Source organism: Meles meles, chromosome 15, assembly GCF_922984935.1.
Source record: "Meles meles chromosome 15, mMelMel3.1 paternal haplotype, whole genome shotgun sequence".
Lineage (NCBI taxonomy): Eukaryota > Metazoa > Chordata > Mammalia > Carnivora > Mustelidae > Meles > Meles meles.
Window position 1 is genome coordinate 5,991,792 of NC_060080.1, and position 21,122 is coordinate 6,012,913.

The following is a 21,122-nucleotide window of genomic DNA, read 5'->3' on the forward strand; positions in this document are numbered from 1 at the left end:
AAACTACAGGAGCAATTTTCTTTTCTTTTTATTTTAGCAATTTTCTCTTCAGCTATAATGCAATTCAGTAAAAAAGACCAATGTCATCAAATTATATGAAGAAATAAATGTTTTGGTTTTTTTAAACCAGCATTTAAATCCACATTCCGTTTTGACAATATAAATCACTTAATCCTTCTCAGTCTCTTTCATCATCACTAAAAAGGAGATTAAAAAAATACTTGCCCTGATCTGAAAAAGGCACAACTGTAGAAAGAGAAAACAGATCAGTGGTCCCCAACGGTTGAGAAGTGGGCAGAGGCGACAATTGTAAAGGAGCAGGTGGCGTGCCGCTGAGGGGGAACGGCGCCGTACAGCACGTGGCGGGGACAGAAGACAGTACGCGCTTGTCAAAAGCCACAGAGTTATACACCACAGGAGGGAACTTAACCGTATGCAAATGTAAAAATCAACCAGAATACGGAAAGAAAAAGTTGAATACAGACTGGGCCAAATGCATCTAACTATATCACAAATGAATCACATAATCACAGAACTACTTAGACGCTAACCCTAGGTAACTTTGGAAAGCAGTATTTTGACTGGATACTGTAATGTTAAAGAAAGAACTGAACACAAACACTGTACTTAGTAGATGAATCTGTTTCTCTCAGAGTATTGATTAGCAATTCTGGAACTGCTTTATTTGTATACTAGAGTTAAACAAATAAGTAAATATGTTGTGTAAATAATAAAGCCCAATTTCTCACCATTAGAAAAGAGTTACAAATTAAGGAAAGGGAAAAGGTGATAACAAATTGGTGTGGCAGTATCAACCTGGTCTCTTTAAAAAAAAAAAAATACACACACAAATATAGAAACAGATGCGTGTATATATACAGACATGTATTTTCTATGTCTACACATTGAGAAGAACCACAGGTAGTGACACCCCAGTAACAATAAGCTCACCTAACACCTAAACCAAGATACTGGTTTCTCAATACCATTTTCCAATAAAAGAAACCATGATCCCTTGGAAAACTGACTGATTCCAGAGCTGATAATTAGGAAAATAAGACAGAAAAAAATACAAGATAAACCTGGTCCTGAAGTACGTGATGCCAGAAAATAAGGAAGGGCTTTTTAAAAAGTATAGGGCAGGGCATCTCAATAGGGCACAGAAGCTCCCAATGGCCAAAGTTGGAAGAACCCAAGCAGGAAAGTAAGCACAGAACTAAATTATAACCAAATAATAAAATAAATATTCATCAGAGTACATGTATCTATAGATATCTAACATACAGATCCATAGAGACATGGAAAGAGAAAGAACTCTTCCTCACAGAAGAATTCGAATTAATCAATGTATACAGAATGAGGGAAGTAGAAAAATCACCATTATAACACCACAGTAATAACTCTGCATGCAAGATATATTGGTAGATGTTAAAACAAATGAAAGTTCAATCAAAAGCAGGACATCTGTATAGTTTCAAAGTATCTTCTCCAAAATGCTTAGTAATTACAAAGGGGGAAATAGTAAGCTTACAGTGAATAAATCTGGCAGATACTACCTTAACCAAGAGATCAAGGTTAACATCACCAGTGACAGGCCTGCTATTTTGTACCTACGTGTGGTACGCTGAGAAGAGAACACCATCTCTGTGCTATCCTATCCAGCAGAGCACAATCTCAACCTAATCATGAGAAACAACAAACAATCTAAATTGAGAGACACCCTAAAAATGCCAGAGGAGGGGTGCCTGGGTGGCTAAGGTCATGATCTTAGGGTCCTGGGATCAAGCCCCCATTGGGCTCCCTGCTCAGTGGACAGTCTGCTTCTCCCTCTCCCTGTGCCCCTCCCCCCGCTCTCATGCATGCACTCCTCTCTCTCTAATAAATAAAATCTAAAAAAAAAAATAAAATAAAATAAAATAAAGTAAAAAATAAAAGATAAAAATGCCAGAGGAGTAATCGTCAAAAGGGTCAAGGTCATCAAAGACAAGGAAAGGCTGACTATTTAGGTCAAATTATAGAGCTTGTTATAAAGTCTTACATACACCAACATTTTAATCTTTAAAATGCCTGCCCAGAATTGTTTTAATATCATGCTCTCCTTTTAATTTGTATAATGTCACCCTGTGCAAGAATCTAGAAGAAAACTATGCCCGAATCTGCAAAATGAAAAGATTAGAACTGAATACCTTTAGTTTAGCACCCACAAAGGTCCTCTTAAGAAAAAAATCCTTACATGAAAAAAAAATTCTCACAAGACTTCAAGATGTTATATCCTGGTTCTTCCCCCACCCAAAGACAACCCCTGGGGGTCACTCTCCTCTCCTGCACAGGTCCCAGGGACTCTGCCTTCCCCCACAGCTCAGCCGTTTCTACCACCCACCCAATCCTATGAGGTTAGGGTCCCTCAACACTAACTATTCAGGGAGACACAGCCCTCAGTTTCCCCAATTTTGGTGTTTTAAAGCCAAACATAAAGACTCCATAAATATGTTAAAAGATGCTGTGGTAATTACTTAGGGGAAATAAACATATTAAAAACTAAAAAAGCTTAAATCATTTTGTACAAATCTGAGTTTGACACATTCATAATGTGTACTTTATGGTTCCTAACTCCCTATTAATACATGTGGAAAAGCAATAGAGAAAAATCTTTGGAGTAAGGCAGACCTGGGTTCAACACTCAGCCTGACTGCTTTGGGCAAAGGGTACTTCTTTCAGTTTCAATTTCTGAACTATATGCGCTGAGAACAAGATGAATCCCTAGCCCAGAGGATTGTTCTGAGAAGTCAGCTAACCACAGAGAAGCTAAAAGCACATAAAGAGACCAGGCATAGAATAGGCACTTAATATTACTTCATCTGATTAATTGGTTTGGTGCCTTTAATAAAATATTGAGAACTAGGTAACCCCCCGCCCCCACCATTTCCCTTCTACTTTATACACCAGTAAGATGAGAACACCACATTCTAGTCTCACCTGCCATACTGCCTACGTTACTGACATCATGATCTTCTCTCCCTCAACTTTTATAGCAATATACTTTAACTTCTTTTCAGAAGTAGGATATAAATGGTTCTGTATTTTCCTATAAAATAAGTATACCACCTACTTCATTCACTTTGAGAATACATACAAGATTACAGAGGGAAGCACACTGTGTAAATTATAATAGCAAGTACAAGATGGCAGAACGCTGCAGTTTCTAACAAACTCAGACCGCCTGCACGTCATAAAGCATTATCAGTGGAGTAGTACACATTTTATACAGCAAGGCAGATCAATTCCTTCCTCTCTTCCACTGTTAAAATTAACTTTGGAAAAGGCTGAACATGGGGCGCCTGGGTGGCTCAGTGGTTTAAGCCGTTGCCTTCGGCTCAGGTCATGATCTCAGGGTCCTGGGGTCGAGTCCCACATCGGGCTCTCTGCTCGGCAGGGAGCCTGCTTCCCTCTCACTCTCTCTGCCTGCCTCTCTGCCTACTTGTGATCTCTCTCTGTCAAATAAATAAATAAAATCTTTAAAAAAAAAAAAAAAAAGAAAGAAAAGGCTGAACATTTTGCAGAAAAAATGAGCTAGAAATGATCTCTTTCTTCATGTTTGTTTTTTTTTTTTGTTTTTTTTTTTATTTATTTGACAGAGAGAGATCATGAGTAAGCAGAGAGGCAGGCAGAGAGAGAGGAGGAAGCAGGCTCCCCGCTGAGCAGAGAGCCTGATGTGGGGCTCGATCCCAGGACCCCGAGATCATGACCTGAGCTGAAGACAGCGGCTTAACCCACTGAGCCACCCAGGTGCCCCTCTTCATGTTTATGTTTAAGGAGATGCCAGGACCACCTAAGAACTAAGATAATTAAGAATCATTTCTTGTTAAACCTGTAATGTGTATAGACAGCATGTCTGAACACAATCACACTTTTAAAATAAATTTATAAATATTACTCTGAAAGTTATAACTTTAAACAACTGAAAATATTTTTTAAACTATACTGTCCCTCTTAAAGTTCCTCTTAAAGGAAACCGTTCTCTCGTAAATTTTTAAAACATTGGTACACTGAAAGTTAATGAGTTGTTTTTAATAATATTTCTGAATTTTAAACTCTGAAATAAACTGAAAATGATGACTAAGAGTATTCTAAAAGACGGTCATTATATCACCTGGGTTTTCACATACTCTTGTGAGTCGTCAATGCCCAGCCCCCAATCCTAAAAGCATTATTATAATATAACCTCACACACAAACACAAAAATAAAATGTTCCAGACATATCTATTACGTAAGAGTCCAGCTAATTAAAGAACATACCATAACCGACATACATACCATGTCGCGGTGCTCCAGGTTGACCCCACATTTAAGTAGTTCCTCCACGATGTGCACGTGCCCTTCCTTGGAGGCCGATATAAGCGCCGTCCAGTTATCCTTGAACACACAGTCACCAATGTCACCATTTCAACACCAAAAATAACAATCCAAAGTGAGGAACACTAAATTCAGGCTTACGTACCAAACGATCATACCAAACTGACATGATCTGGCCCACGCTGACCCATCTGAAGTAACACTGCAGCATGGGCTCTGTTAAGAACGTCTCTGTGCATCAGGCCGCGGGGCCCAAGCGCTCGGGCAGTCTTTCCACGGCCCGTCTAATCACAGACTGCGTTTTTTAAAAAAAGAAAAGATGACTATCGAAACCTTAAAGCTAATCCTTGTGGCTGGCAACCATTACTATAAACTGAAATAAAGGGGCTGTCATCAGATTTAAGAGCACGTTCCCTGGCTATTAAACTAAGGCGATCCCATACGATAAATTTAGAAACTACGTGGTAAAGAAAAAACCACTGCCCTTGATTTTTAAAGAAAGGCCACAAGTACCCAGGCATATGTGCTCCTATTCAGCCAGAGCCGTCTACACTTACAAAACAGGAAGAGCTGAGACTGTTCATTTAAAGTAAAAATGTCTTTTGATTTCTTTTCATTTTTTGTTATGTTCAGTTAGCCAGCATATAGTAAACAATAATAATAATAATAATAATAATAATAATAAAAATTCCTCTCCTGCATCACCCCTTTAAAAACTGACTTAGCATATTATTAGGCAAAGTTAAGCTAGATCGGGAGGGGTGACTGTAATCTACTAAGTCACTACTTAAAAACAAAGAACAAAGTTAAGGAAAAGAAAAAGACAACAAATAAGTAGATTATTTTAATATATACCAAATCTTCCAGATTGCAATTAGCTCCATTCTTAATTAACTCTTTCACTATTTCCAGATTGCCTTGCTCAGCGGCTATCATCAACGGGGTCTGGCCACACTAGAGAATAAAAAAGACACACAAGGCTTTATGGAACACCACAGTTAGATAGACCACACTTAACGTTTTTCACAACGGTATGTTAAACATTGCTTACAGAATTTCTTAAATTTAGAAACACCTTTGAAATCCTTTCAGTCTGCTAATAATATAGAAGTCAAAGAGAAAACGAAATTTTTTTAAAAGATTTTATTTATTTGTCAGAGAGAGAGCATAGGCAGGGGGAGCAGCAGGCAGAGGGAGAAGCAGGCTCCCCGCTGAGCAGGGAGCCCAGTGTGGGACTCTGTCCCAAGACCCTGGGATCATGACCAGAGCAGAAGGCAGATGCTTAACCGACTGAACCACCCAGGCATCCCTGAAACATGTTTTCACTGCAGCAGTAGTAGTCTGGTTTGGGCACTACAATTTCATTCAAAATAAGTAAAACATGAACATTAGGCTCTGAAAAGTAGTTACTACAATGTGTATAAAAATCTTAGCAAATCTATGGTAACCAAATTTTCTAACAATACCAGATAGAATATGATACAGAATGTGATTTTAACTGTACATATAAGATGTTCACCAGGGCAAGAGGCAGGAAAATAAAACAATAAACAGAGATAATACAGGTGCTATATATAGTATGTATATTGTTTAAGGTCTCCCTTAAAACCTTAACTCGAACTAAAGCTTCTTCTCGTTACACCACGATTGCCCAGCCTGGGTGCCTAGAATGAGTGACAGAAGTAAGAGACAGTAATTCCTGAGCTCTGAGACAGTGCAGCAGGGCCTGGGCAGCCAGGTCCTGGGATGGGTTCCCTCCAGCAGCAAGACTCACCTACCCCAAGTACGATACGCACACGGTCATCTTCCGTAAGTGCCGTCGTATGAAACCGAGAGGAGCACTGGGCTCACAAGGACAGTACTGAAGGTGTTAGAACATACGAAGGTACATGAGACAAAATGTACACCAAAAATTAAGTTCGATTAGACAAATTATTCTTTTAAGCATCTACTTACTATGTGTATATCAGTGTAGGGGAAAATATCTGTGATTTTTTAAAATGCTAATATGGCATCATTTCTCTACATAAAATCCTCGTGTTTTTCTAGAGCTCTTTTGGAACAGAACCAAAATACTTACGGTGGCCATGGCAGGACTACCTTAGAACTTACTCTGTGCCATTCCCTCCTCACCAACATACCCTTAAACTCTTTGCCACCTCTGGACCCTCACACAAAGTTTTCCCTCTGATTCACCCAATTAACTACCATCTATCTTTCAGCTCTTGGGTCAAACATCAACCCCTCAAGGAACCCTAACTAATGCACTCTAATTTTCTTTACTATACTAATCCTCGTTTGTAATTACTTTTATTTGTGTGATTAGTAACTGATCATTGTCCATTTCTCCTAAAGGCTCTGAGGGTGAGAAGCATGTCTGTTTTCTTTTATTTAATATTATATTCCTCAAAAAAGAGAGGCCAACTGAGAAAACAACTCCAAAATATAGAGAACAGGGGCGCCTGAGTGGCTCAGTCATTAAGTGTCTGCCTTCGGCTCAAGTCATGATCCCAGTGTCCTGGGATCAGTCCCGGGATCAGGCTCCCTGCTCAGCTAGAAGCCTGCATCTCCCTCTCCCACTGCCCCTGCTTGTGTTTCCTCTCTCGCTATTGTCTCTCTCTCTAATAAATAAATAAATAAAATCTTAAAAAAAAAATAAAATAAAGAGAACAAATTGATGGTTAACAGAGGGTAGATGAGTGGGGGATGGGTTAAACAGGTGATAGGGATTCAGGAGCGCACTTGAGATGAGCCCCGGGTATTGTAGCCCAGAAGTGCTGAATCACTAAACTGTACACCTGCAACTCATATTACACTGTGTGGAAGAAACCAACATAAGTGTAGATGCAAAAAATAATACAATAACAATAACAATATTGTATTGCCAGTGCGAAGGACAGTGACTGTCACACAGGTACTCAAATACTTGTTAAGTAAATGAGTAAGTAAAGTCTCAAAGAATTAAAAAATCTGTCAGTGGCAACATACAAAAAAAGCAAATTATAATAACTGACAAAATAAAACAGAGGCTATGGGCGCCTGGGTGGCTCAGTGGTTTAGGCCGCTGCCTTCGGCTCAGGTCATGATCTCAGGGTCCTGGGATCGAGTCCCGCATCGGGCTCTCTGCTCGGTGGAGAGCCTGCTTCCCTCTCACTCTCTCTGCCTGCCTCTCTGCCTACTTGTGATCCCTCTCTGTCAAATAAACAAATAAAAATCTTTAAAAAAAAAAACAACAAAAAACAGAGGCTATTATAAGAGTAATACAGGTAAAGAGTTAAACACAAATACTCCTTCAAACAAAGTACAAAAGTAAACAGATTAAATACAGACATTCTTACATAACAATGGATACTAAATTATATGTCATTCAACCAAGGTCATTATGGAATGAGGTATTATGCACAAATAGATTTTCCAGGTGAAAAAGTTTATCCCTTAAACATTAAATTTAATTATATATTGTATGATAACCAGTATTTTCAAAAGCAATGCACATATTACTTACTACTTGTTGAACAGATTAGCTTAAACATCATGTTCACAACTGAGTCATAAGTACAGACATCAATCATTACACCAAGCTTGCCTCTGCCAGCTCTAACACCTCTCTGACAAACTTTCCGTAGCATCCTTCTCCCTTCTAGCCACCAGAGATAAAAAGTGACACAACTAAGTCATCGGTATAATACATAAATTAAAGCCAATTATTCCTGAATCCATGGCCCTGAGGATGTATGAATTTTACATTAGAGTTTTCAGATTATGGTTTGCAGAGACTCAGAAGCTTTCTGTTTACTTTCTGGGCTCACAGTCACATTTCAGATTGTTCACAGAGACCAGTGCTAGACTCTAAGGGGAAAAAAATAACATAAATGTGCATAAATACCTGTAACACAAATAAGAAAGATGGTATAAATCTGGTAACCAGAAACAAGCCAGACAAAGACCTGAGTAGTTATCAGTTTCTCTTGCAAAAACTAAATATTAGTTGTCTCTCCAGTATCCAGAGTGATGGGACTTTGTTTAGGGGTAGCAATGTGCTCAGCTAAAAAAAAAAAAAAGAACAAAAAACCACCCACATTGTTCAGCTTCCCTTGCAGCTGGAAATAATCCCATGATACTGCTCTAGCCAAGCCGCCAGGACAGCTCGATAGTTAGACTAGCTCAGCCGGCACGTCTTTTTCCTTCTTCTTGCCCCATATGTGGACACAACGCTGGAGCTGGAGCTGTAGCACGACGGCGGATGTGCAGTGACCAGCATGCAGTGAGGAGTGGAGAGATGGGCAGCAAGAGCCTGCGAAGATATCCTGAAGCTATCCCATCAGCCTAGGAATGCTTCCTCCAGTTTGTCATCATGTGAGAAAAATCAGACCTTGCTTTGATTAAGACACTGTTTTAGGAGCTATTACATGCAATCCAAGGAATTCTCAACTGATACACCTTTTACAGCTACACTAATCAAGGAGATAAATAATTTTCCAAAAAGGTTACCATGAAGTTTTATTAGATTCTCAAAGATAGAAGAAAAGTTACCTTATAACCTAGGTCTTATAACAAAACATTTATTTATTCTATTAATTCCTGCTTAACCAATCTGGTAACTATACTTGCGGAGACAGAGTACTTAAAAACAGCCATGACAACTTTATTCTTCCACTTCAAAATGAATCACTAAAGGCCCCTTCCATACCTAATCCTACACATCCCAGTAAACCCCAAGTCCCTGCTTCCCAAAATACACAGAACCACGTAACTCATTTAACCCCTACTCCACTTACAAAAATCTCAAGCCAAAACACATTAAATAAACACTGCACCAACCAAAGATCCCCCAACAGGTCTCATACTTATCTCAGCTTCCCAGAAGACTACAATGCAAAAATATTTCCTATTCAGCATCTCTTTGCTCTTCCCAAGTCCTAGGCAGTCCTATTTTTTATTCAGATGTCCTAGACCTCATTACCATGGCCCTTTAAAATAAACCTTTGCAGCATATATACTTCTTCTAATAATTGTACTGAAACTAAAACATTTTTAAATTCTCCTTTGAAATTTCCCTCAGAGCCTATTTCTAAGCACATAACAAAATGCACCCCTTGAATTTTAAATCCCACTTCATCTTCCTAGGAGAATACTGTCCAACCTCAGCACTATAATCTTGTACCAAGAAGTGCTGAGAGTAACTTTGTTCTTTTTGAAAAGAAAAGAGAAAAGGAGAGGAGAGAAGAGAAGTGAGGAGACGAGAGGAGAGGAGAGGAGAGGGGAGGGAAAAAAGGAAAGGAAAGTCTTCACTACTCTACACTACTCTACAAAGGGTAGACTACAAAGGGAAAAGTTCTATCATCACTGAGAAAATTCAAAGGCCAAGAGCTACCTAGTTTACAAATAAAGCAGAGAGAAAAGATGGCAAGGAATTAGGTGCCTGGGTGGCTCAGTGGGTTAAAGCCTCTGCCTTCAGCTCAGGTCATGATCCCAGGGTTCTGGAATCGAGTCCCACATCGGGCTCTCTGCTCGGCGGGGAGCCTGCTTCCTCCTCTCTCTCTGCCTGCCTCTCTGCCTACTTGCAATCTCTATCAAATAAATAAAATCTTAAAAAAAAAAAAAAAGAAGAAGGCAAGAAATTAGCATTTACTGATGGCAGCCAATTGTATGCTAAAACACAGTATGGCAATTTTCCCCACATTATTTTATTTTATTGATGTAATCTTTTTTTTTTTTTAATTTTATTTATTTGACAGAGAGAGAGATCACAAGTAGGCAGAGAGGCAGGCAGAGAGAGGAGGAAACAGGCTCCCTGCGGAGCAGAGAGTCCGACGCGGGGCTCGATCCCAGGACCCTGAGATCATGACCCGAGCTGAAGGCAGCGGCTTAATCCACTGAGCCACCCAGGCGCCCCTTATTGATGTAATCTTTAAGAGACTTTTTCAAAATTGATAAAATGCATTAATATAAAGTAATTAAATATTTTAAAGGGCAAGAAAGAAAAAAATCCATACAACTTTACAGAACTCTAAAAAATTTAAATTTTATCCGAAGCTTTAGAAGCAAAAATGCCAAAAAAGGCCTTGAGAAAGCTACTTTCTCCCCAACCCTCACACTGACCCATAACTGAACAATCCAGGCTGTTTCCAATCACTATTTTAAAACTCCAATTTCAACCAATGCAATACTAAACTAAATATAAATACCATTAAAATCAGGATTGCCGGGGCACCTGGGTGGCTCAGTGGTTAAGCCGCTGCCTTCGGCTCAGGTCATGATCTCAGGGTCCTGGGATCCAGTCCCGCATTGGGCTCTCTGCTCAGCAGGGAGCCTGCTTCCTTCCCCTCTCTCTGCCTGCCTCTCTGCCTACTTGTGATCTCTCTGTGTCAAATAAATAAAAAATCTTAAAAAAAAAAAAAAATCAGAGGTGCCTGGGTGGCTTATTCAGTTGAGCAGCGGACTCTCGATTTCACTTCAGGTCATGATCTCAGGCTTGTGAGATCGAGCCCCATATCAGGCTCCACAGTCAGCGTGGAGTCTGCTTGAGATTATCCCTCTCCCTCTGCCCCTCCCTCCTCTTGTGTGCTCTCTAAATAAATAAATATTAAAATTTTTAAAAATAAATACTATTAGTATCAGTTAAATGCTAATAAAACAACTACTCTTGTAAGCAGCTCTTTATAACAACAATCTCCAGTTACAAATTTTCTCTCTTATTTATGTAGAACAATTATCGACAATGCATAATCACAGAAGAGTTACCTAACCAAAACATACTGTGCTCAATATAAAAACACTGAAAATATCGGCACATCATCAGACGAACTTATTCTGAAAATGCAAAGAATGGCAATAGAGCATAAACAGATTATAGTCTGAAATAAAACAGAACCGAGTTCAAATTTGGGTTCTACCAGACAGTATCTGGAATAGGAAGCTAAGGAATTAAGCCATTTACCTGTAAATCAAGATAAATAACAGCATTATTCTTTACAGAGTTGCTATGCAAATTAAAGGAGCTGATTCAATAAAATCATTAACTACCATAAGGTTATCATAATAACAAATTTTGCTATGCATTAACAAAATTCTATGTTAAGATTTCCTTATGACAGTTAATGTTTAATGAAATCAGGTACCCTATGTCAAAAATAATAATCATAATCATAAGTAATAACTGCTGATTCCACAACTTTAAAAACATTTGCAATATTTGCATATTCGTGTTCATAGCAGCACTATTCACAATAGATAAGAGGAAGAAAAAAACCCAAATGTCCATCAATAGATAAATGCATAAGCAAAATTCAATGGAATAGTATTCAGCTTTAAAAAGGAAAGAAATCAGGATGTGTGGGTCGCTCAGTCTGTTAAGTGTCCAGCTTTGGCTCAGGTCATGATCCCAGGGTCCTGGGATCAAGTCCCGCATCAGACTCCCTGCTACTCCCTCTGCTTCTGCCCTCCTCACTGCTCCTTTGTTGTTTTTTCCCTCTCTCTCACACATAAATAAAATAAAATCTTTTTAAAAATAAAATTAAAAAATAAGAAGGAAAGAAATCTTGCTATATGGAACAACATGACTGAACTTTAAGGATATTATGCTAAGTGATATCAGCCGTCACAAAGACAAATATTGTATGATTCCACTTTTACGAAGTACTGAAAGGACTCAAATTCCCAGGAACAGAAAGTGGAAGAGCAGTTACCCGGGGCTGGTGAGAGAAAGAACAGGGAGGTGCTGTTTTATAGGTATGGAGTTTTAGATTTGAAGAAGTTCTGGAGCGATTTCAAAACATTATGCACCAGTTGCACGAATGAACACAAATGAAATGGCTCAGATGATAATTTTTATGTTTTTTCCCCACAGCAAAAAAAAATGAAACTCTTTACATGTCTGCATACACAGACACATATATGTATACACGTACAGACATACATATATATGTATCACTCCTCATTCACCTTATCCACTGGCAAAAAAAATTACGTTACATTGAAAACACAGTTTTAAGAAAGTTTTGGGTTTTTTCTTAAGTTTATTCACTCATTCATGCATTCATTATTTTTAAGTAAGCTCTACACCCAATGTGAGGCTCAAACTCACAATCACAAGATAAACAGTCACATGCTCTTCAAGCTGAGCCAGTCAGGTGTCCCTAAAGTTTAATTTTTCTTAAATTTTTAATATACAAACTTTGACACTTAAAAATTTCATACAAAAAGTTTCTTAGTCCCCAAAATGCTGTACTATGGTGCTTCATGATAAAATACAGTCAAGAGCTAACTTAATTGCATTGTTGAATAGAAACATCTAATAGAAGTTAATGAAAATGGTAAATATATACTTCCTTATCTTGTTAAACAAAAAACATGACCTATTTACTGTCTTAAAGATGTAGGCTCCTCAAAATCCCTAAGTGTGTGGAATGAATAATTCAGAAAGAGAACTAAGATTCCATTAAAGAAAATATTCCAAATATTTTGTCTAGTTAATCTATTTCTAAAAAGACTGGGTCTAGAAGTTCTCTAAAATTTCCTAGAAACACTTCAGACTTTAGTAATCAAACTTCCCAAGTACTGATTATTTCATCTAAAAGAAAAGAGTCCATCGTAAATCTAAATTCCATATTCAATCATGTAAGTTCAAATGTATTCCGAAAGTATGAAATTTGAAGTACTTTTTTTTTTAAGATTTTACTTATTTTACTTGACACAGAGAGAGAGATCACAAGTAGGCAGAGATGCAGGCAGAAAGAGAAGGAGAAGCAGGCTCCAGGCTGAGCAGAGAGCCCGATGCAAGGCTCGATCCCAGGACCCTGAGATCATGACCAGAACTGAAGGTAGAGGCTTAACCCTCTGAGGCACCCAGGCGCCCCTTTGAAGTACTTTTAACAATCTTACCAAGCTTAACTTTTATATTTCATACTCACCTGTATTCTTAGCACAATGCCTCGTACACAGTAGTCGGTAGTCAACAAATATTTGTGAAAAGAATTTAATTTCAGAAACTTGGTCTTGGGGATGCCTGGCTGGCTTAGTCAGTAGAGCATCTAACTCCTTATTCCAGGGTTATGAGTTCAAGCCCCACACTGGGTGTGGAAAAAAAAGGGGGAGGCGTGGTCTTACCTCATTTCTCTCATCTACATCTTTGCATTTTTCAAGAAGAGCTTTCAGGGCAGGAATGTTTTCTTCTTCTACATAATTTATTACACTCTGTGATATCAGAACCGACATTTTCACAGAAAGCTGTAGTTAACTTTATTCCAATACCTGTTAAAGGCAGATTAGATAAAATACACATAATTTGCGATTAGGAAAAAACTAATTTACTATTAACTATATTATCACTTTTAACCTTACACTTGTATAAACACACCTCCACTGTCAGGGATAAAAGCAAGGCCCCTCAGCTCAGCTGTCAAAATGCCCGCCCCTCCCTTCCCAAGACTCTCACACATCTCAGTCTTAACTCATCCAATTCCCAGATGCGTCTCCCACGCCATCCTCATCACTGCCCCTAAACAGAAAAAGACCCCACTGCTCCTTCATCTCCATAAATGGCAGCTCCAGCTCCATTCTTCCATGGAATTATCCATGACTTACCTGGTCCTCTACACTCTGCATTCAATTTATTAGCAAATCCTTTCGGCTTCACCTGTAAAACATATCTCACATCCAACTGCTACTCACCACCTCCATCACAACCACCCTGGTCCAAGCCACTGTGACTTCTCATCTAGATCCCAACTGCTCTTCCTGCTTGCATTTGCCTTCCCCACAGTCTATCCTCCACAAGGCAATCACAGTGATCTTCTAAAAACATAGGTCTGACCAGAGCTTCTAAAACCATAATATGCATCAGAATCACCTACAGAGCTTGTAAAACCCAGAAGCCTGGCCCTTACTGTCAGAGATTCTGATCGGACGGGGGTGGGTGCAGCCCGAGTCCACATCTTTAATAAGCTCCCAGGAGAGCTGCTGCCTCGGCTCCTCACTGAAGAACCCTTCCTGCAGGAGCACTGAGTCAGATTCCATCCTGCCTTGCTCAAAGCCCTCCAAAGGCTTCCCAAAGAACTCAAACCCCACATGTTACCTTGGTCTGGACTCTTAAGTGACCTCATCTCCAACCACTCCTCCTTACCCATTTCACAGCTTCAACACGCCAAGCACTCTGCCACCTCAGGGATTCTGTTTGCCTAAATCTCTCCCACCAGAAAAGCACATGGCTTTCTCCCTCTCTTCCTTCAATCCCTGTTTAGGAAATGCTAACCTGACCCTGGGATGTAGCACAGTAACAACCTCACACGTCCTCCATAGCGGTCCCCGCTCCCACCCCCTTGCCCTGCTTTATGTTCTCCAAGGCACTTACCACCATCGCAAATATATCATATTGTGTGTTTACTGTCCATCTACCGGTACTGAATGTAAATTCAAAAAAAGGAGGCATGTTGTTTTACCCAACTGGGACATCCAAATGCAATAAACAGATTTCAATGCATACCTTGAACAAAATACATATACTAAAATTGACCTAAATATCTAAAAGCACAAAACTTCTGGAAGATAACATAAGACTATTTTGGATTAAGCACGATTTCTTTGATATAATACTAAAAGCATGGTCCTCAAAGAAAAGAAAAGTGATAAATCAGAGTTCACCAAAATTAAAAATGTTGTCCTTCCAGTCTCCCTTTTCTTGAGCAACGTCAATTATTGGTATCCCATGTTTGTCCCCGCATTGAATTTGATAGCACGGGACTTATTTCTCGAGTTTCAGAGGTTCACAGACGGACAGGAATCATGCCTCAAGACGGACTCTACCCAGAGCCTCACTCATACCTGATTTAGATAATCAGATTTAGAACTTGAGAGCTGACAAGATTCAAACGAGATTTTTGGACTGTGAGTTAATACTCTAATGAGCTGAGAATTTGGGGGCCTTGGGATAGGGTGATGTGTTTTGCACGTGGATTAGAAATCTATCTCTGGGGACCAGAAGACAGAAACTACTCCACTATATGATTCCATTTATATGATATTCTGAAAAAGGAAAACTATACAGACAGAAAATAGATCAGAGGTTGTCAGTCTAAAGGAGGAGAAAGAGGGGACTACACTGGGGTGCAAGAGAGTTTGGGGAGTTCTTGGACTATCCTATTTTCTGCTTGTGGTGGTAGTTACAAGCTTACATGCATTTGTCAAAACTCAAAACTGGACAGTAAAAAGGATAAATAATTCGATGCAAATTGTATCTCAATAACACTTTACTTTTCAAAAATCATCAGAAAAGTTATGTTACCTGATCCAGTAACTTCACCCCTAAGTATCAATTCTAAAAACACAGGAAACATGGACAAATATTTTTATGTACAACACAATTTTATTCATAACAAGAAACTTAGGATGGGAGATTACAGAAATTATAATGTGTTCACACAGTGGAATAATATACAGTCACCAAATGTTGCTAAAAAATATATTGACAAAAAATGCTTGTGATATATTCGGTGGCAGAAAAAAGTAACTAAAAAAAACTATATTATACAGCATCTCAACTACTGTAAATATATACATTACTAAATGTATATATTTAAATGTATATATTTAAATTAAATCTGAAATGAAACAGATTAAATGTTGATGGCATTAATGTAATTTTTATTTTTTTAGAAACTTTATTCCCTAATTTTCCAGAATGTGATACTTTTTTTCCTGAACTATAATGGACATACAATATCCTATTAATTTCAGGTGCCATCCGTCACCACACAAAGTTATTACAATACTACTGACTGTACTCCCTGTGCTGTACATCACATCTCTAAGAATATGAAACTTCTCTCATTGCAATCCAGTAAGAGATTTTCATTAACAGTTGTCACCAATATCCTTGTCTTCATTTGTTCTCACATCTTGTAAGATGAAGTCTAACACCTCAGTAAGGCATCCAGGATCCGGCTCTAACTACCACTCTTACCTCCTGATACCAGCGCCACACCCTCCCACAGCCCAGCCAAGCTCAAGTTGTCCCTTCCTGCAGGCTGCTCCACACACCTGCCTTTGCTCAATCTACTCCTTCCATTTTGAACACCATCCTCACGTCCACTGTTTCAAAGCATCAACCACTCTCTCCAGAGTACAACCATTACCATTTTCTGTCTTCTGCATTTCCTAACATCTGACATCAGCCAACCAGACTCTAGGTGCCCTAGTTTAGGGCATTCACCATCTATGCGAATCAAGACTCCTTCGGGTACAAGGGACAAATTTAAACTAGCTTAAGCAAGACAGGAAACCAAGGATACTGATCTATTTCCTCTAACCACATTGTGGGAAAGGTGGGTGCCACTGGACTGCAAATGCCAGTAGAATTCTCCTTCTCTGTTGGCTTAATCTATTTTGTTACAGATCAACTTCTTCTACACAAATGGGAATTTGGCTGCCAACAGCTATCTAGTCCAAGTCAGACAGTTCCTCAGAGAAAGCAGATTATTCTTTGTCCCCAGATTCAAAAGTCCCCCATTGGGCCAAGTGCCACTGGAAGCAATGAACTATAGTCACGGGACTGGGAAGGGGTTAAAGGCCACATAGTATTGTTTCCAGAAAAGAGGAACCTGTTGTAATCTAGGAACCTGTCCCAAGAATTTCTACTGTACCATCTCTCACATGGATCGCTGTGATAGCCCCAACTTACATCTCCTCTCTCCAGTCCTACCCCACCTCAATCAAGCTGCCACACTGAACCAAGAGGGACCTAAAATACACTTCTTTCAAATTCTTCTGTTAGTTCCCCATAAATTCATGCTGGGAGAACAAATGATGATGGCTTTATTACCCAAAAGTTTATTCAAGGGACTGAAACCCTCGAATCCTTTGAAAGCTACTGTAAAGATTCAATTCTATAATTCCTATGAAAAGCTATGCTCTGTGTAGAGCAGTGAGGATTCATAAACACAGTTCTGGATTATGATTATGAAGACTTGTAGACCCTTCGCAATCTGGCCCCATCTCACCATTCCAGCCTCATCTCTGTCTCCCCTCCCAGCCTCACCCCTCCCACCCTTGACCCAAGCTGCTTCCCTACTCACTTCTGCTCTTCCAGGTCCAGGCTGATTAATCTGCGTGCAACCCTTGGCTGCCCCACACTTTTTTCCCCAGGCCTCTGCATTTACTTCTCCCTCAGCTTAGAAAGCCCATCCTCCGCAGATATGCCTGGACAGTTTCTACTCATCCTTATGGACTGGCTCTAACATTATCTTCTTCTGGAAGCCTCCACCGACTGGCTGCTTGCTCTAAGCTGGGCCAGGGCCCTGAACTCAGTCTCTATAACCTGTGGATATGCCTCAGCTTTGACGGCTCATATACCATTTTACTCATTCGTGTCCACAACTCTAAACTCCAAGTTCCTGAGGAAAGACCCACCTTATATCTGGTGTAATGCCTACAAAATTGGAGCTGAGAAAGAGAAAAGCATCCCTGACTGTTAGGAACTGGCCTGGCATGCACAGTTAGACCTTGGTATTGTCATGTGAAGATAAACAAGGACAGCCAAGTGCCTACGTAGAGCAGCGCACACCCAAGAAACAACGAATAGCATGAATGGAATGTTTAAGTAAAAAGTAAGTGCTAGGACCGGAAGTGAAGGTGATTGCTTAGATCTGTAAGTTCTTCAAAGATAAGGGCTGTCTCTCCTTTGTCCTTATATCCCTAGAACCTATCACAGGAATATACCAAATAGAATCACAGTAACTGTCAGACTGAACAACTGCACAGGTGTACTAAACGTGCCTCTTCCGTAGGTCTTTGCCTGCCCACAGGCTCTCCTACCCTCCACAGCCCTGTTTTCCACCATCAGCCATTATCAGGGATGGACACATGACCTGGGACACGTGTCCAGTGTCCCAGTGTCCAGCACTTGAGTGCTCAAAAACATAAGCCGGGCCAATGAGATTCCTCTCTTCAGAACTGGGAATCAGAAACCAAAGACTCAGTCATTATGGGCCACGTGCCAAATGATAGTTTTGAGATAACCAGCCAGCAGAGAGAACCTAACAGACATGAATAGAGACGGAAGAAAACAAATGCAGCCCATGAGAGGCAGGCAGAAGGTGAAGCTGCCTTGGATCCTGATTTCTTGATGATTCTCTTAAGTACCATAAATCTCCTTTTCCCTGAGGTAAAAGAGTAAGTCTCTGTTCTGTGCCTTCCAAACAGCCTTGACTAAAATATGGCAGATAAAGCTGAGAAACAGACAGTTTTTGAGCAAAAGCAGGAAGAGGGAGATGGCACACTGGCATGATTCTAGGCAAGTTAATCTCTCAGCAGTGTATGTAGCCCAGGAAAGAAAAATTAGAACTCTGGACACCAGTCAGGGAACCACCAAAATAACCCACAGGAAATGAAGAAGAAATGAGAGATATGAGCTTGAACAATATAAAATCCCCCATTTCTAACCTTTTAACCTATCAAAATACCCAGAAGAGAGATTCTGGATGTAAAATCAAAGAAACTATGTGACTAGAGATTTAAAAAAGAAAAAAAAAGTCAAGGATGACTAGATGCAAACATCAGTGACTGAGGAGGGTGTACCCATTAGCCAAAACGCAAGTCAGGAGGAAGTGAGGACTTTTTTCTGCAGGGTCATGGCCCCCTACCACCTCCCCACTCTGGCCATGGGGTGCTTTGGCCAGGCTGAATTTGACGTGCTGCAAAAAGGATGGGTTGGTTAATCCACCAGTATTTGTAAAAACCATCTGGATATCATTCACACAAAGAATGCAGAACGAGGATTCTCAAACTTGTGTGCATCAGAGCTACTCGGTAAGTCTGTCAAATACAAATATTCCTTGGCTTCTACCCGAAAGAATCCCACCCGGTAGATCTGGGATGGGCCCAGAATTGACATTTTAACAAGCAGCCCAAAATGATTCTGATGACCAGTCTCCATGCGACTAAAGCTAGAGAACAAAGAACACTCCGCGACCGCAGCCACTTCTCCCCCTTGGCTCTCCATCAGCTCTCGAAGGTGCTTTAAACATTTTCAGGTGTTCAGTCCTCAGTGTTGTCGAAGTGTGGGCAACGACAAAACAGCGGAATCGCCCGGTGGAATCGGAAGGCGTGACTCCAGAGCCACACCCCGGCCAGCTGAAGCCAGCGGAACGGCAATTTCTGAAGGTAAGGCTCGGAAACCTGCATTTTTAGCCGGCGCCCCTAGCGGCTGGCAGAGATGGATCCATCAACAGTTACTAACAAGAAAACATTCTTCATTGGTTTAAAGCTTTCTCTATGTCAAAACAACTTGAAAGAAAAATAATCCAATCTTGCTGGCGGACAAAGAAATCGTTTCCCTCTAAATAAATCATGGGAGCATCGCAATCAGCGCCTGCTGCTGTTTTGCCAGGCACTGAAAGGCCTGCACCGGACAATGGAGCAAGGGAGCCCGATAAGAAAGCAAAGGAAGAAAACGAACCACCTCGCCCTCGGAAGCCCGGAGAAGGAAACCTGGAACACCTGCCTTAACGGTACCAGCTAAGGCGGGTCCCGAGACCGAGGGTGTGCCAGCGGCTGCTCCACAAAAGAAAACAGTTTCACTAAGGCCCCTCCCCCATGCTCCCTCCCCCCTGCCCCACACAAGCACCTCTCCGCCGGCGGCCAGACTGACCACCCGAGACACCAAGTCCGAGACCTTCGCGGCGCCCCAGCTAGCGCGGCCTCCCGGGGAAAGCCAGACCTCGAGCTCCCCCGGCGCCCAGCCGCGGGGGCCCCCACACCCGGCCTCGCCCCCTCCCCCGCCGGCCGCGGCCCTGCCACACCGGGCCTCACCCCCTCCCCCTCCCGACGCGGCCTCGCCCCCTCCCTACACACCCCCCCCAACCAGGCCGCGGACCCCCACACCCGGCCTCGCCCCCTCCTCACCAGGCCGCGGGCCCGCCGCACTGGGCCTCGCCCCCTCCCCGCGGGGCCTCGCCCCCACCTCCTCTGCCCATCATGCCGCGGAGCCGACCATCGCACTGACCGTCTCACAGTCCGGCCTGAGGACCGCGCCCACAGCTCGAACGGAAAGGGCCTGCTCTGCAGCAGGCGCCGTCAGAAGACGGGAATGGGAGAGGCGGCGGCTTCCAGCGCTTCGCCCTCACCAAACGCGGCGGCCATTTTCGTCCCTCTCCGCAAACTGACAGGTCACGTGGCCGCGGGCGGCGGGGCGGGGCTGCAGGTGGCCACGCCCCCAGAGGGCGGAGGAGCCGGAAAGCCCCAGGGAGCCGGCGGGTGAGGTGGGTGTGGGGCACGTCTGTGGATCCCCAGACTCAGTGGCCCTCCGCCCCCTCCTTCTGACCTCCAAATGGGTGTATTTTTGACAAGTGCCTCGGGCAATATTTTCTTCCTTGCCAGTGCCCTCTTTTTATGATAATTTATCGTCCCTATTCACCACTGTAATAAAAATTTAGGCAGAGAAATAAACCCAATCATAGCTTCAGAAAACATTGCTAATACACTGCAAACTAAAGCCGGCTCAAGGCTCTCCCTCCAGAACCCGGAACCCTGTCCGAGCGCCTGTGGGATTATATCTATCCTGGTCTTTCCTGGAGCCCACCTCCTCCCCGCCTGCTTGCCAGGCCCCTTGGCAGCTCAGGGTCTCTGCGGAAGGTACCTCGGGCTTGCCTGAGGCCGAAAGCAATTGAGAGCTTTCAACTCGGGTCCTACTGTGGACTCCTTTCAAGACTCCCTCCTGGAAATGTTCAGCTTCCTGGGTGTCTGTGACTCTCATTCTCCTATTTCCGCTCCCATT

At 41.6% G+C, this 21,122-nt stretch overlaps 1 protein-coding gene across 13 annotated transcripts in view; it reads right to left on the minus strand.

Moving 5' to 3' along the window:
- Nucleotides 1-20,497, minus strand: part of KIDINS220 (kinase D interacting substrate 220) — a 104,662-nt gene extending 84,165 nt beyond the window's left edge. For 12 of the 13 annotated variants that reach the window (XM_045979736.1, XM_045979737.1, XM_045979738.1 and 9 more), the window contains exons 1-4: nt 20,352-20,497; nt 13,463-13,606; nt 5,210-5,308; nt 4,316-4,414 (exon numbers count right to left, since the gene is read on the minus strand). In XM_045979736.1, coding sequence (XP_045835692.1) covers nt 4,316-4,414; nt 5,210-5,308; nt 13,463-13,570 — 306 coding nt within the window. In that variant the 5' untranslated portion in view covers nt 13,571-13,606; nt 20,352-20,497. Of the gene's footprint in view, nt 1-4,315; nt 4,415-5,209; nt 5,309-13,462; nt 13,607-20,251 lie in introns of all 13 variants that reach the window. The other variant, XM_045979728.1, reaches the window with a different exon arrangement.
- Nucleotides 20,498-21,122: the final 625 nt, after the last annotated feature.